This window comes from Leucoraja erinacea, chromosome 17, assembly GCF_028641065.1.
Source record: "Leucoraja erinacea ecotype New England chromosome 17, Leri_hhj_1, whole genome shotgun sequence".
In the NCBI taxonomy this organism is placed as follows: domain Eukaryota; kingdom Metazoa; phylum Chordata; class Chondrichthyes; order Rajiformes; family Rajidae; genus Leucoraja; species Leucoraja erinaceus.
Window position 1 is genome coordinate 7,154,839 of NC_073393.1, and position 16,636 is coordinate 7,171,474.

The window sequence follows — 16,636 nt, forward strand, 5'->3', positions numbered from 1 at the left end:
CAATGGTCTTGAGATGTGACAATTTGGTGCAACATTGGAGAAAGTAAAAAGAAATTGTGGCAATGTTTGGAAACTTAGTCTGAAGAAGGGTCCCAACCCAAAACGTCACCTAACGTGTTCTCCACAGATGCTGCCTGACCTGCTGAGTTACGCCAGCACTTTTGTGTCCTTTTGCCTGGCATCTGCAGTTTCTTGTTTCTACATTGTGGCAATGTTTCTGTATCATATACAGTTTCTGTATTATAACATGTAATATAACACATGTTAACCATATGTTAATTTTAATAGGTTTGGTGCAAACCTCACCTCAAGTATGTAACGTTGGCCTCACTCAGAACAAGGTGGCACGGTGGCGCAGCGGTAGAGTTGCTGCCTTACAGCGCCAGGGACCTGAGTTCGATCCTGACTACGGGTGCTGTCTGTATGAAGTTTGTACATTCTCCCTGTGACCATGTGGGGTGTCTCCCACATTCCAAAGATATACGGTAATTGGCTGTGCAAAATTGTCCCAGTATGTAGGATAGAACGAGCGTATAGGCAATTATTGGGCGGCATGTACTCAGTGGGCTGAGGGCCTGTTTCATCACTGCATCTTTAAACCTAATCCTAAATAATCGTTTCAAAATCTTGTGTATTAATTCCCGGTAATCTAACCAGTTGTTGCAGTTGATAATAAGTACCAAATGCTGTATTTCTAGATATTGCACCATTTATAATTAATAGCCATTGCAAAACTGCTATATATTTTTTTTCCCCCCAGTATAATAATGGAAAGAAATCTATTTTAAATGTGTCTATTTCCACAAATTGTTTGAAGAAACAATAAAATCATTATGCAGCAATGTGGAGACAGGTGGAAACTTTGAAATTATATATCTTTTGTGTGTTACTTTGGGCTCTTGTCCCATGAAACAACTTGGTAACTCAAGCCAGTGTACCCTAAAGCAAGTGCTATAGCTTGTATGTAGGTGTTTCCAGACAGGATCCATATAATTAGCAAGCCTGTTTGACCTTCATATTGTTGCCCAGAGTCAGATGGGAACTGAGTAAGTTTCAGATGACCTTATCATGTGACTTGAGTCAAAGATCAGCTGGCACTTACTGTTCAGCTGTCATTTTGACTCATTTATCACCTCAGTCATATTACTGACAGTGAGACAAATAGGCCTGGGTATAAAATGTTTTCTGCATGCTACCTGCCAGCCTAAAACCTTAATTGCTGGTCATAAATTTTCATGTGTTAAATGCTGCCATGGACCAGTCAAGTGCCTTTAGCAAAAGGTTTTAAAACTGTGTGTTACCTAATTTGTTTCCATTTGTAAATGGCTGATGGACATGCTACTGAGTGAGCAAAATGATGGCTGGAATGTACCCTTCAGCTTTTCTAATGTCTTTTGGAGTGCATGTTTTATACATTTATGCAATTGTGCATGCACGCACTCTACAATTATTTAAACTACTTGTGTTTGAGTTTTACGTTGGATGAGATACTCTGACTTGATGGGACACGTTCCCACCTGAAACGTCACCTGTCCTTTCTTCATTACTTTTTTTTTGCATATCTTTCATTCATTTGTTCTAAATCTCTACGGGGTCCGATTGTTGGCGCGAGGGAACTGAGATTCTCCCCCCCCCCCCCCCCCCGATGCAGGAGCTTGATCGCCCCGACAAGGAAGGCTCAACCTCCGGCTACGGGAGACAAGATCGTCCCGTCAATGGAAGGCTCGAGGCCCCCGACCGCGGGAGAACAAAGGGAAGAGATTGAACTTTTTTTCGCCTTTCATCACAGTGAGGAATGTGGAGGAGTCACTGTGGTGGATGTTTATGTTAAAATGTGTTTTGTGTGTTCTGTTGCTGTTTATTTGTATGACTGACTTGGCAAATGAAATTCCTCGTATGTTGCAAAACATACTTGGCTAATAAAGTATTATTGTATTGTATTGTATTGTATTAATGATTTAGTCCGTTGGCATTGCAGCCTGCCAGCTCTCTGGTTGTAAATTGTCATCTTCCCAGATATCCACACTACTGAGATACATTGGTTATAATTTCACCGTTCGGTTGTTAGAAGAGTTTAATTATAAAATAAACCAAAGTCAGATGCAGGAGACTCTACCTGATATATAAATCTCTCTGCATGGAAACAGAGACAGAACATAGTAATCTTGGCCTTAGATTCTCATTCTGAAACAAGGGAGATGATAAATGAACTCTCATTGTCTAACTCACAATAGCCTCTGAGCATTTGTATTCCCAGAATTCTGTGCTTTCATGCCGAAGTATTTTTAAGCATAATTTTACCCGAGATGTTTCCCAGAATGATGATATTATTAATTAGCTGTTTCATTGTCATCTCCACATCCCAAGGTGTTAACACAGCCGTCTTTTGGACACTCACCTTCTGATAGCAAATCTTCATTTATCTTTGCAAAACGGCACGGTGGAGCAGCGGTAGAGTTGCTGCCATACCGCGCTAGTGACCCGGGTTCGATCCTGACCACGGGTGCTGTCTGTACGGTGTTTGTACGTTCTCCCCGTGACCCGCGTGAGTTTCCTTCGGGTGCTCTGGTTCCCTCCCACATCCCAAAGACGTGCAGGTTTGTAGGTTAATTGGCTTCTGTAAATTGTAAATTGTCCCCAATGTGTAGGATAGTGCTAGTGTACGGGGTGATCGGCACGTACTCGGTGCGCCGAAGGGCCTGTTTCTACGCTGTATCTCTAAAGTCTAACATAAAGACTCTGGTGAGAAATTAATACCACCCCAATATTAATATTCAACAAATCTCTCAATTCCTCAAAATTAGTGCAAAAACCGGCAGAAACCAGAAATAAAGAAATCCTGTAAGCACTCACGGGGTGGTGCAGCGGTAGAGTTGCTGCCTTACAGCGCCAGAGACTCGGGTTTGATCCTGACTACGGCTGCTGTCTGCATGGATTTTGTACATTCTCCCCATGACCTGCATGGGTTTTCTCCGGGAGCTCCGGTTTGCCTCCCACATTCCAAAGATGTACAGGTTTGCAGGTTAATTGGCTTCGGTAAAATTGTAAATTGTCCCTGGTGTGTATAGGATAGTGGTGGAGTACAAGGATCACTGGTCGGCGCAGGCTCTGTGGGCCGAAGGGCCTGTTTCCGCGCTGTATCTCCCAAACTAAACTCAACTAAACACTCCACATCAATGGGGAGAGAAACAGAGTTAACACCTTGGGTCAAGTTCACTTTATCCAACTGTAAAAAGAAGAGGGTTTAAGTTGCAGAGGGAGAGAGTAGAGAGGACAAGGGGAACAGCAGTGATAGGGTGCAGACCAAATTTGTCATAGTGCTAATCACGTTGTGAAACAAGAGGAGAGAGTGCAGAATGTTTTATTGCCGGATGTACTGGCAACAGAACAATTAAACTGTTATTTCTTAGCAGGCCCATAAATGCAACCCACACAGATAAATAAAATAATCAAAAAAATTGAATAAATTAATAACCATGATACTAAAGCAAAACAAAACAAAAACAACCATCGACACAGTCCATAGGAATTCACAGTCGCTGAGCTTAGTGTTGTCTTGTTCAAGAGCCTGATGGTTGTTGTGTAGAAGCTCATCTTCAACCTGTTGGTCACAGTTTTCTGACTCCTGTACCCGCTTCCCACTGCTAAGAGCGAAATGAGAGTGTGGCCAGGGTGGTGTGGGTCTTTGATGATATTGGATGGTATAAACAGCAGATAAAACAAAGAACTGAACCATCCTACCAACAAGTAGAGAGCAGTCCTGAACTACTATCCACCTCATTGGAGAGCCTCGGACTATCTCTATCTTTGATCGGACTTTAATGGCGTTATCTTGCACTAAACGTCATTCACGATATTCCGTTTATCATATATCTGCAAACTGTGGACGGCTCAATTGTAATCATGCATTGTCTTCCTGCCGACTGGTTAGCACGTAACAAAAGCTTTTCACTGTACCTCGATACACGTGGCAATAAACTTAACAGCTAAACTAAGAAAAATAATTACATTGAAGCAGGAGGATGTAACCAGGTTTGTTATAAAAAATTGAATTTTTCCCAGAAATTGCTGAATTGAATATTAGATCCCAAATGCGACAACACCTCAAAAGGAATTTGAGGCAGTTTCTCGAGCTTATATTGAGCACCGTTGAGGCAATGGAGGAGGACAGGGTGAGATTGGGGCTGAGAATTAAAACCACTGGCAACTGAAACCATGGGACCATTGTTATGGAGTTATGGAATTGTGCAAAATGGCCACTGCTCTGTGGTTCCCCAATGCTGAAGGGACGGTGTCATGACTACCATCATTCTGTGTTCTCCTCAGTTATCCAACCGCCAGGACATGCTTTTATAGATATGCTTTCTTGTTGATGATGATATTTTATTGTCACATGTACCTTAGGTACGGCGAGGTTCTTTGTTTTGCGTACAAAACACAGAGTATGCAAAGAGCCGCCACGTATCGAGTGCCGCCAAAGCTACAAAAGTCTTCATTACAGTCCCGATGGTCCTTCCTTGTTCTCGGCAGCCCCCTGCACCAGGTCCCTCTATGGTCCCACAGCAACCTGCCCACACCGAGCCTCTCTATGTTCTCTCGGCTCATCCCCCCTCCCGCGCCAGTCCATCTTTGTTCTCGGCGACCCCTTCACACCGGGCACATCTTTGTTCTTGGCGGCACGTTCTCGACCGACCACCAACATTCTCGCGGGCCGTCCTCGGCCGCCTGCCACCGGTCCTCACTTGGACAGCTGCATGGCGTCGCGGATTTGTAAATAAACAGATTAGCAGCACCATAGCACAGAAAAATATCCATCTTTTCCATGTGAATGTTTCGTTTAGTTTAGTTTAGAAATACAGCGTGGAAACGGGCCCTTCGGTTCACCGAGTCCACGCCGACCAGCAATCCCCACACACTAACACAATCCTACACACACTAGGGCCAATTCACAATTTTACCAAAGCCAATTAACCTATAAACCTGGACGTCTTTAGAGTGTGGGAGGAAACCGGAGCACCGGGAGGAGACCCATGCGGGTCACGGGGAGAACGTACAAACTCTGTACAAACAGCACCTGTAGTCGGGATCGAACCCGGGTCTCTGTAAGGCAGCAACTCTACCGCTGTGCCACCGTGCCGACCCATGATATTGGAGTTAGAAATGTAGTTACCTTTACCAGTTTAATATAACTTAATTGAGGTTATTATTTTTGCAATGGGCTGCATAAAGATGTACATTATTGCTCCTGTATAGGTACGCACATGTCCTGATCGCTCAGTGCACTTAACTGGTGTGTCTGGACACATCAATAATCTTGTCTTGTCAAATCAATTCAGCATGCTATGATTAATATATTTAGTGTGACAAGGTAGTTTGCCTTATTTACCAAATTATCTGTCTGTACTCTCTGTAAGTGGAAAGCAGTGATTAGAAGAATAAGATGAAGATTTGCAATTCCTTGTTCCTTGTGGTCTCAATTTAACAGTTTCAAGGCAGGGCATAATTGTTAAGTTAATAAGATCTTGTGGCTGCAGTGGCATAAGATTTAACATGGAAGACAAAAACATACACTAACAATTAGATGAAATTCTCCAACACTTTGTGTCTTTTTTTAGATTAAATAGACAGCAGGCTACAATGAAATCCCAGAACATATATCTTTTTGGGCCTACCTCTGGCAGTTGTTTAAAACAAAACCCAAACCATTATAAAGAAAGCCTTAATTTTAATACCCTCATAAATTCCTTTCTGTTTCTCTTTGATTTAAGTACAATAAGGTGGGATGAAACAGCTTTTTCAACAAACTGGAGAAAGCCTGTTTTACTTTTGTAATTAACAGCTGCTAACTCTATCACATTCTCAGAAATAGCGAACGTTAAAGGTGTCCATTTCTGCAACTTCATTAACGGGTCATTGTTGGAGAAAATGTGAACTGCACAACTTTTCATTAAAATAAAAATGAAAAGTTCATCCTTTGGTTTGCCTTGAATGTTCCCATCCACAGTCGAAGGGATTTATCAGAGTCGCTGCCTCAAAAAAGCAGCCAACATCATCAGAGACCCACACCATCCTGGCCACACACTCATTTCACCATTGCCATCGGGAAGAAGGTACAGGAGCCTGAAAGCTGTAACATCCAGGTTCAGGAACAGCTTCTTCCCTACAGCCATCAGGCTATTAAACACTACAACCTCAAATAAGTTCTGAACTACAATAGACTAGATTATTATTATTATTATTATTATTATTATTAGTATTATTATTTCACTACTATTGTTTGTTTTTTGAGTATGTGTATATGTGTGTATATATACTATATGTACATATGTTTTATATACACACATATGTGTATATGTGTGTGTATATATATGTATATATATATATATATGTGTGTGTGTATGTGTATATGTGTGTGTACATATATATGTGTGTACTTGTGAGTATGTGTATATATACACACTGAACTTTTTTTTTCTCTCGTTCATCATATTGTTTACAGAAGTGGCGGTGCTGTGAAACGGCTGCGGCTCGCCTGCAGTCTGTCTGTTTTTACTTTTTTGTGTTGTTTTTTTTTTGTCTTGTTTAGTTAAACCTTTGGGTTTTAGATTATGTTATGTGTGGGGGGGGGGGGTGAGACAGGGCTTTCTGTCTCTCCCTTCGGGGGAATGCGACTTTCTTGTCGTATCCCGCCTTCTCTTCCCCCGTCTGAGCTGAGGCCTAATGGCGGAGCTGGTGGCCTCCAACCTGCGACCGACCTCGAGGATCCGGAGGTAGAGCCAGCCAGGACTTACCAACGTGAGGCTGACCGTCTTCGAGCTGCAGCGGCGTTCGGGCAGCGGCTCGACTCGGCGCTCTGGTGAGGGTGGACGGCGCGGGGCTGAGACACTCCTATGAGGGCGGCCCGGCTCCCGGCTGGAAGGCGCTCCCGTGTGGGCAGCCCGGTGCGGAGCCTGAGACGCTCCCTTGTGGGCGGCCCGGTGCGGGGCTGAGACGGTGCTCCGGCGGCTGAGGTGTCGTTCTGGCGGCAGCAACCTGAGTCCGGGGCTCGGCCGCGGGCCAGTGGATGACATCGTCGTGAGCTCGCAGGTCACAGGTTGATGCTTGTTTTCCGGAGCTCCCGTGGCAACAGCTGCGTCCGCTGGACTGGAGGGCGGCAGCTTCGACCACCCCCGGGCCGCGGAGCTTGAACCGCTGGACTGACTTACCATCGCCCAGTGGGGTATCGCCTCAGCGCAGAGGGAGAAGAGGAGGGAAGAGACAGCAACCCTAAGACTTTTGCCTCCATCACAGTGAGGAGGTGCTTGGTGAACTCACTGTGGTGGATGTTAATTTGTGTTTATTGTGTGTTGTTTATTATTACATGTATGGCTGCAGGCAACGACATTTTGTTCAGACCGAAAGGTATTAAAGGATTCAATTCAATTCAAATTGTTTACAGTGTACTATGTTTACATATTCTGTTGTGGTGCAGCAAGTAAGAATTTAATTGTTTCTATCTGGGATATATGACAATATAACACTCTTGACTCTCTTCTCTCTCTTGACTATTTTCCAAGTGTCCACAATCCACCTTAAACATCTTTGCTTGATGTTGTGGGATTTTCAGACATTCCGATAATATTTTAATGGCCTGCATTGCAATTTGCAGTCTGTGGACCTTATGAAATTCGGCAGACGTTTAAATCCTAACACAATTATTAGAGACGGGAATTTAGAATTTCCCTATAGGTAGGAATGAACTGCAAATGGTGATTTATACCGAAGATAGGCACAAAGTCTGAAGAAGGGTTCCGAGCCAAAACGTCACCCATCCTTTTACTCCAGAAATGCTGCCCGATCCGCTGATATACTCCAGAACGTTGTGTCTCTCTTTGGAATTTACTTAATTCAATTGAACACATGAATGCACAGATATAAATAAATCAGTATTTGAACTGATATAGACAACATTAAAAAAAAAAAACGAGAGATTAGGATTGCAACTATTATGAATGACATAGGCAAATGCAAACTCACTACTATGTGTATAGTTTGTACTCTGGGGTTTCATTTATGGTTAAATTATAGGTCATAAGTGATAGGAGCAGAATTTGGCCATTTGGCCCATCAAGTCTACTCCGCCTTTCAATCATGGCTGATCTATCTCTTCCTCCTAACCCCATTCTCCTGCCTTTCCCCCATAACCCCTGACACCCGTATTAATCAAGAATCTATTTATCTTTGCCTTAAACATATCCATTGACTTGTCCTCCACAGCCTTCTGCTGCAATGTATTCCAGAACCATAAAACCATACAGAGATACAGCATGTAATTCAGCCCCTCAGCCTTGTCCATACCAACCAACAAGCAGCCACATTTGCACCAACCTTACTCAAAGCCATTTTATTCTCACCATTATCCCCTCCAGATTCTACCATTCACGCCCACACCATGGGCAACTTAAAATTGGCAATTAAGCTACCAACCTGCACATTTTTTGGGATGTGGAAGTGAGAAACAGCATTACATGGAATCTATGTGGTTGTGAGGAGAGCACGCAAACTCCACACAGACATCTAATTAAATCAATTTCTGTTGCCTTTGCATGCATTTCTAATAATTTTGAACTGTGTGGAACTACTGAAGAGATAGCGCGGATTTTTAAAAATCGCATGTGAACACTATTGATCTCAAAGACCAAGCACAATATTGAAGTCGTAGTGTAGTATTGTAGAGTAGTGATGATGAGCTGAAAGGCATTTTGTTCTTTGACATTGGTGTTAACCTTTTATCGACTACTGAGGTACCATTAATTAATTCAAACCTGAACAAAACCGGTCCGTTCTCGTTTCGTAAGTAGCATAACCAGTCGTAAGATCCCTTCAACAAAGTCTCATCTCTGTTTTCTGACATTCAGATATTGTGCAGAGTTGTTAGGAAGAGCCCTTTACACCCGGAGACAGAGAAATCTTCTAATTGCAATTTTACTAATCCCATGCACTCAGTCATTTATAGTAACTGAGCTATCCTACATTGCTTTTGTTCCCTTAACTCTTGTTTTAAATAAATAATGAGAACGTTTAAACACATTACTCTTTTCAGAGCCTGAGGTCGGATAATCTTATTATTTATGAAGTGATGTGTTACATAATAGTGCTTAGCACATGTTAACAGATGCTATTATGCTGAAATGATGGAGGCTACTGAAGATATATTGGTATGTTATATGTTAACACAGTCTTCACTATCTAATGCACCCCTGGACTAAATACTGTGAACATTAATGAAGCAATTAAACACACTTAACCAAAACTGGAAGTCCGCTATTTTTGAATGTGCGTATCGTATTAAATATGCATAAATTCATACATTTAATACTAATTATAATCCTGTAATTTGCTAGTTTAAAACTCTGTTCAACGTGTCACTGGAAATATTGATTAATTCGACTGCGTGCATTCATTTTGTTGAGTAGATCTCGTTGTCACGAAAGGAGAAGGAAATATGAGATTTGATTTATGATGTTTAGTAGATTAAAGTAAATTGACTTCTAATCTCTGATGTGGTGGAGATTACAATGCTACCACTAGAGTTCTTGAGGCATCACAATCTGTGATTAAAAAACATATGCTGCATCTTTTGCATTCTAATGAGCCAGCTTTGAAGATCCGTGTTGTAATGGGCTTTCATCTTAGGTTATCAATGCACAAAGTACATGTTTTGAGCCCTACTATTTTCAGCATTGCTCTTAATAAATCTAGCATGTTAACTAACAGATCTAGCATTTTTCATGTCAGACAAATGTCTTACAATTGAATAAAGATCTTTTCTGTCAGATTAATCAATTTACTGAAGAGCCAGACAAAGTCAAGTTAAAACAAATTTTACCTTCCGTCTTAATGAAACTGATGAGAAAATTACTACATGAGATGATGTAATCCAAATCCGCTTTAGGGGATTGTGGAACAATATGTTCTTTCTTTTCCCAATGACATGTTTGACTTGCATTAACAGTTGGTAGACAATGTTAATGAACTCAAAACTAGTTTCGCATTTTTTTCTCCCATAAAGATGAAAGATTTATCCCAATTCAATTTTGTATTTTGTTTCAAGATTGAATTACTTTAAAAAGCAATTACATTTTTTAAAGTTTCTTTTGACTTTGTCTGATCCACATGAAACTTGTTTTGATCTGTTTATATTGGTAAAATTCTTTTCACTTTGTACTTTTGACAGCGCTTGTGATTTCATTCCAGGTGTCAGTCCAGACTTGCCAATAATCTACCCATCGACGAGCAGCCAGAATGTCACCCTCACTGGCACCATGGAGATGCTAAGATGCCACTTCCTTTTGACCTGGAAGAAATTATTTCACTTTTGAGGAACCAGCTTGGGCCTGAAGGTAAGTGGGGGGAAATAACTCAGGCAAATAGTATACTTCCTTTCAGCCGAAGAGAGACACAAAATGCTGGAGTCGCTCAGCGGGACAGGCAACACAGCTTTAGCATTTCCAAACTATATTTTCAAACCACATTAAGGGCACTGACAGGTCAGTAAAACCACTCACAGTTTAGTGGACATGTGTTCAGTGTTATTCACAGCTCAGACTGAGAGACATGACCCTCTCGCTCCCCAATCTTGCAGAGACTGACTGAGGCACTCAACACTTCCGGGTTTTATAGTCCCTCCGGAAGGGGCATGGCCTTCAGGAGAGAGAATCTCAACATTTTTTAAACACTAATAACTCTTTTATTTTTCATCGATGGTGAAAATCCTCTTCTCCTGCGCAGCAGAGGGGAACTCTGAGTAAGATGCCCAAAAATCACAGCCGTAAGTGACCACGTATTTTCTAAAATCAATATACAGAACAACAGGAAGTGGTCAAGGCTTTTAGTAATATAGATATTCGAGTCTAACATAGGTAGCCTTGTTATCCTGATATTCGGTTTCAGCGATGAGGAGGGCCAGAACGGTGGTGTCAGTCACTTCAATTTGCCTTCTGATCACCATTCTGACCTGTCTTGGCCCTCCGTCACTGTCAGAGTGAAGGCCACATGCAAACTGGAAGAACAGCACCTCATATTCACCACGTTTACACCTTGAACCTTGAATTCTCCAATTTTGGATAAACAATCCCCTCCTAAAATGGACACAAAATGCTGGAGTAACTCAGCTGGACAGGGTGCATCTCTGGAGAAAAGCAATCGGTGAGGTTTCGGGTCGAGACCCTTCTTCAGACTGAGTCAGGGGAGAGGGTAACTAGAGGTATGGAAGGGTACAAAGAGCATGCAAGGTGTGAAAGGGACGGATCACAGCAGGTACACAAAAATGCTGGAGAAACTCAGCGGGTGCAGCAGCATCTATGGAGCGAAGGAAATAGGTAACGTTTCGGGCCAAAACCCTTCTTCCGACTGATAGGGGTGGCGGGGAGAAGGAAGGAAAAAGGAGGAGGAGGAGCCCGAGGGCTGGGGGATGGGAGGAGACAGCTCGAGGGCTAAGGAAGGGGAAGAGACAGCAAGGACAAAATTGGGAGAATTCAATGTTCATGCCCGCCGGATGCAAGCTGCCCAGGCGGAATATGAGGTGCTGTTCCTCCAATTTCCGGTGTTGCTCACTCTGGCAATGGAGGAGACCCAGGACAGAGAGGTCAGATTGGGAATGGGAGGGGGAGTTGAAGTGCTGACCGGGAGGTGAGGTAGGTTCTTGCGGACCGAGCGAAGGTGTTCGGCGAAACGATCGCCCAACCTCCGCTTAGTCTCACCGATGTAAATCAGCTGACATCCAGAGCAGCGGATGCAGTAGATGAGGTTGGAGGAGATACAGGTGAACCTCTGTCGCACCTGGAACGACTGCTTGGGTCCTTGAATGGAGTCGAGGGGGGAGGTAAAGGGACAAGTGTTGCATTTCTTGCGGTTGCAACGGAAAGTGCCCGGGGAGGGGGTGGTACGGGAGGGAAGGGAAGAATTGACAAGGGAGTTGCGGGGGGAGCGGTCTTTGCGGAAGGCAGACATGGAGGGGATGGGAAGATGTGGCGAGTGGTGGGGTCAGTTTGGAGGTGGCGAAAATGGCGTAGGATTATTTGTTGTATGTGACGGCTGGTGGGGTGAAAGGTGAGGACTAGGGGGACTCTGCCCTTGTTGCGATTGCGGGGATGGGGAGAGAGAGCAGTGTTGCGGGGTATGGAAGAGACCCTGGTGCGAGCCTCATCTATGGTGGAGGAGGGGAATCCCCGCTCCCTGAAGAATGAGGACATTTTAGATGCCTTGGTGTGGAACGCCTCATCCTGGGAGCAGATGCGGCGTAGGCGGAGGAATTGGGAGTGGGGGATGGAGTCCTTACAGGAGGCAGGGTGGGAAGAAGTGTAGTCCAGATAGCCATGGGAGTCAGTGGGTTTGTAGTGGATGTCGGTCAGAAGTCTATCACCTGCGATTGAGATAGTGAGGTCAAGGAATGGTAGGGATGTGTCGGAAATAGTCCAGGTGTATTTGAGTAAAAGCAGGTGATGATCAAGGAAATGTAGAATGGTTCATTGTTGGCTGAGGAGAAGCCCTTTCTCCTCCTCACCTCCTCAGCTCCCACCCCAATCCCAATCCCAATCCCAGCACACCTTTCCATTCCCTCCATCCCATCACGCAGTTGCTTTTGCCTCCTCCATCTACTCATTTTTCATCACTCCCTATTATGGGTGCCCCCTTCTTCTCTCCTTCAGCCCATTCCCTCCCTCCCACCCACCCTTCTTCCCTCCGATTCTCCATTTCGCTTCCCACCTTCCCATTCTTACCAGATTCCGCCATTGCACCCTTTTGTCTTCTCCACTTTTCACCGCCAAGCTCGATTACTACCTCCATCCGTCTCTTCCCCACCTGACCCATCTTCCCGTCAACCCCTCCTTGTCTATATCCACCTATCGCTCGCCAGCTCTTGCCCCTGCTCCTTCTATTCCCTGCAGGGTTTTCTACCAACTATCTCCCCTCTACTCCATGAATCTGAAGAGGAGTCCCGTTCCGAAACGTTGTCCGTTTATAGATGCTGTATGATCCGCAGAGTTATTCCAGCAGTTTGTTGGATCACTATCTCCCTATCTCACTATCTCCATCATCTGCAGCCTTTTGTGTCTCCATCTCCTCCACAGATTTATATTCACCAAAGTGACCTACTTGTTATTTAACTTTTCTTTCTTTTACAATGAATTATCTTTTCTGTGACCAAATTTTTGGCATTTCAACCACTTCAGAGCCACCTCAGAAGCAGTAAACCCACATTGCTCCAATGCCAAATTTCTTCAAGGTACTTTCTCTCTTTCAACGAGAGTTCTGCAACGCCAACTCGTTACACCCCCTCTGTGAATCCTCCTGCCCTCTGGCTACTTTTTGCAGATCTTTCATTCATTTGTTCGATACCTCTCTATATCTGTATCTCTCGCTTCCCTTTCCCCTGACTCTCAGTCTGAAGAAGGATCTTGAGCCGAAACGTCACCTGCTCCTTTTCTCCAGAGATGCTGCCCGACCCGCTGAGTTACTCCAGCATTTTGTGTCTATCTTCTGTCTAAACCAGCATCTGCAGTTCCTTCCTTCCCTTCTGACCGTGAAAGTGCCCTCTGAATATTGAAGGAATGAAGAAAATGTATGCAATTACAACCTGAAGGCACCGTGTACTTACAAGAACCTTCAGTTACAAGTCAGCAGAACATCAAATCCCCAAAACATAATGAACACAAAAGTAGGTTAAACATTCAGTGGAGTAACTCTAATGGCCCTGCCCCACTCAGGCGATTTTTTAGGCGACGAGACTGTTGCCACATGGTTGCCGGGGTGTCGCCTGTACGGCCGTGAGTCGTCTCCTCAGTCGCCCAAAGAATCGTAGCGTTTTTCTGGTCGTCGATGGATTTTGAAATGTTTAAAACTTATCGGCGACAGTGGGTTTGACGCCAATAAGCGTAGCTTGACTTCTCCTGACGTAGGCGCTGTCGTAGGTTGTCGCCAGGATCACGTGGGTTGTTACCGGCGCAGACCGGTGAATTCCATTGGCAACTACCTACGTCAACCTACATCAACCGGCGACAGGTATTGGAGACTGAATTGGCTTACCTTGTCGTAGCTTGTGGACGTAGGTAGGATGTAGGTTGTCGTAGGTGTGGTCGCAGATGGACGTCCCAATGGATCGCCACTTGTCAGTAGCTTGATGTCGACTAGGTGATAGGTTGTTGTGGACATTGTCGTAGGGGGAGTCCAGTTGCCGTTTTTATGGCGGCCTGCTACGACCATGAACATTGCCGGCAGTCGCCGAAAAAATCACCTAAGTGGGACGGGCCCATAACTGAACGTATTCACGTACGATCATCCCATGAATAATTTAGCAAGAATCTTTCACATATTGTGCAAGTTTCATATTTTAAATTTTTATCCTTCAGCCCACCGAGTTCAGCAGCGACCAGCGATTCCCCGCACATTAACACTACCCTACACACATTGGGGACAATTTAAAAAAAACATTTATACCAAGCAAATTAACCGGCAAACCTGTACGTCTTTGGAGTGTGGGAGGAAACCGAAGATCTCAGAGAAAACCCACGCGGTCACGGGGAGAACGTGCAAACTCCGTACAGACAAGCACCCGTAGTTGGGATGGAACCCAGGGCTCCGAAGCACTGTAAGGAGGCAACTCTACCGCTGCACCACCGTGCCGTAATATCTATGGAAGGAATTCTATCAATGGTTGAGTTAAAAGACGTTGCCTTAACTTGTGTCTACCATTTTATCATTTGGAAGGGTAACAAGTGATATGTTGTTTGGGAAGGGCTTCTTATACCTATTGACACAGGTAGCAACTTTATAATTTAGTTTTGTAAACAGTGTTATTATAAAAACTTAACAACAAAAACATACCCACATAGAACATAGAAACATAGAAAATAGGTGCAGAAGGAGGCCATTCGGCCCTTCGAGCCAGCACCGCCATTCATTGTGATCATGAAATTAAACTCCTAAGATATCTTCTGCCTGCTCAATCGCTTTCATTCTTTCCTAATGGTTTGAGTTATGTACTGTCATTACATTGTACACCTGGTATGAAAATAGATGATAATACACTTTTAAGCGATTACATTCTCTGGACTAGAAGTCGCAAAGAATGATGAGGAGATCACAGAGTTATTCCAGAGTCTGAAGAAGGGTCTCGCCCCGAAACGTCGCCCATTCCTTCTCTCCAGCGATGCTGCCTGTCCCGCTGAGTTACTCCAGCATTTTGTGTCTACCATAGAGTTATTATATTTAGCCAGGTTCTTTATTATCTACTCTTGCATATTAACCTAAACCAACTCTAATTTCCTTATAATGGAAAGATTGCTTATTGTAGTTGAAATTTTGGTCAATACATTGGCTTCCTCATTTCCTCCCACACTCCAAAGACATGCAGGTTTGTAGGTTAAGTGTGTGTAAATTATCCCCAGTGTGCGCGGGATAGTGTTAATGTGCGGGGATCACTGGTCAGGCACGGACGCGGTGGGCCGAAGCGCCTGTTTCCGCGCTGTATCTCTAAAACTAAAAACTAAAGATACAATGCAAATGTGACTGTATTTCTGCTTAGACTTGAGAACTATTAAAACATCTTTATTTGTCAGCCTAATGAAAGGAGCACTTTTATCCTTCCTTTAATCGAGCACTTGGATTTGGAAACATCATATCAATTACTAAACTTAATATCCTGGCAATTTCTGATCTTTGAATCACTGCTGAACGAATGTCAAGTGTTTCTACAGAGCTATAAGGGTTAATCCCCTGTCTGGCTGTGTACATTGACATAAATCCAAGATCAGACAGACTGGGGAAATGGATTAAATAATGTTTTAATAATTCCAGGGCAAAGCTACTCGAAAAATGCTTTTGTGCATGTCTTTGCTTACCTTTAGTTTTCATTAGGCCCAGGCGAATGCGTTGAAGTTGACGACATGTTTGACAAGCTGAATTGATTACAAAAGATACAGATCACGCAGCCTGTCGGCACTTGCCGTCAGCCAATATACATTAGTTTTCCCTTCGTCTTTCTGTGCCAAATCATGGTTCACTTTGTGGTTTTGATTAATTTTTTAAAAAATCTTAATCTCGTTCCCGCCACCTACCACCTGCCACCAGTCAGTTTAGTTTATTGTCACGTGTACCGAGGTACAGTGGAAAGCTTTTGTTGCGTGCTAACCAGTCAGCAGAAAGACAATACATGATTACAATCATCATCCCATTCCTTCTCTCCAGAGATGATGCCTGTCCCACTGAGTTACTCCAGCATTTTGTGCCCATCTATATTATTACAATCGATCGATCCAGTGTATAGATACATGATAGTGGAATCATGTTTAGTGCAAGGTAAAGCCAGCAAAGTTCGATCAAGGATAGTCCGACAGCCACCAAAGAGGTTGATAGTACTTCAGGACTGCTCTCTGATGGTTCAGTTGCCCGATAACAGCTGGGAAAAAAGAAACTGTCCCTGCATCTGGTGGTGTGCATTTTCATACTTCTATACCTTTTGCCTGATGACAAGAGGGGACAAGAGGGGGTAACCAGGGTGAGACTTGCCCTTGATTATGCTGCTGGACTTGCCGAGGCAGAGTGAGGCCTAAATCGAGTCAATGGAGGGGAGTTCAGTTTTGTGTAGGAAGGAACT

General features: G+C 43.8%; 1 protein-coding gene across 1 annotated transcript in view; it reads left to right on the forward strand.

The window, feature by feature from the left end:
* fto (FTO alpha-ketoglutarate dependent dioxygenase) overlaps window positions 1-16,636 on the forward strand; it is a 289,056-nt gene that overhangs the window by 252,843 nt on the left and 19,577 nt on the right. Inside the window, exon 9 of the mRNA XM_055648439.1 lies at window positions 10,237-10,382. Within this exon, the coding sequence (XP_055504414.1) occupies window positions 10,237-10,382 (146 nt within the window). The remainder of the gene's footprint in view (window positions 1-10,236; window positions 10,383-16,636) is intronic.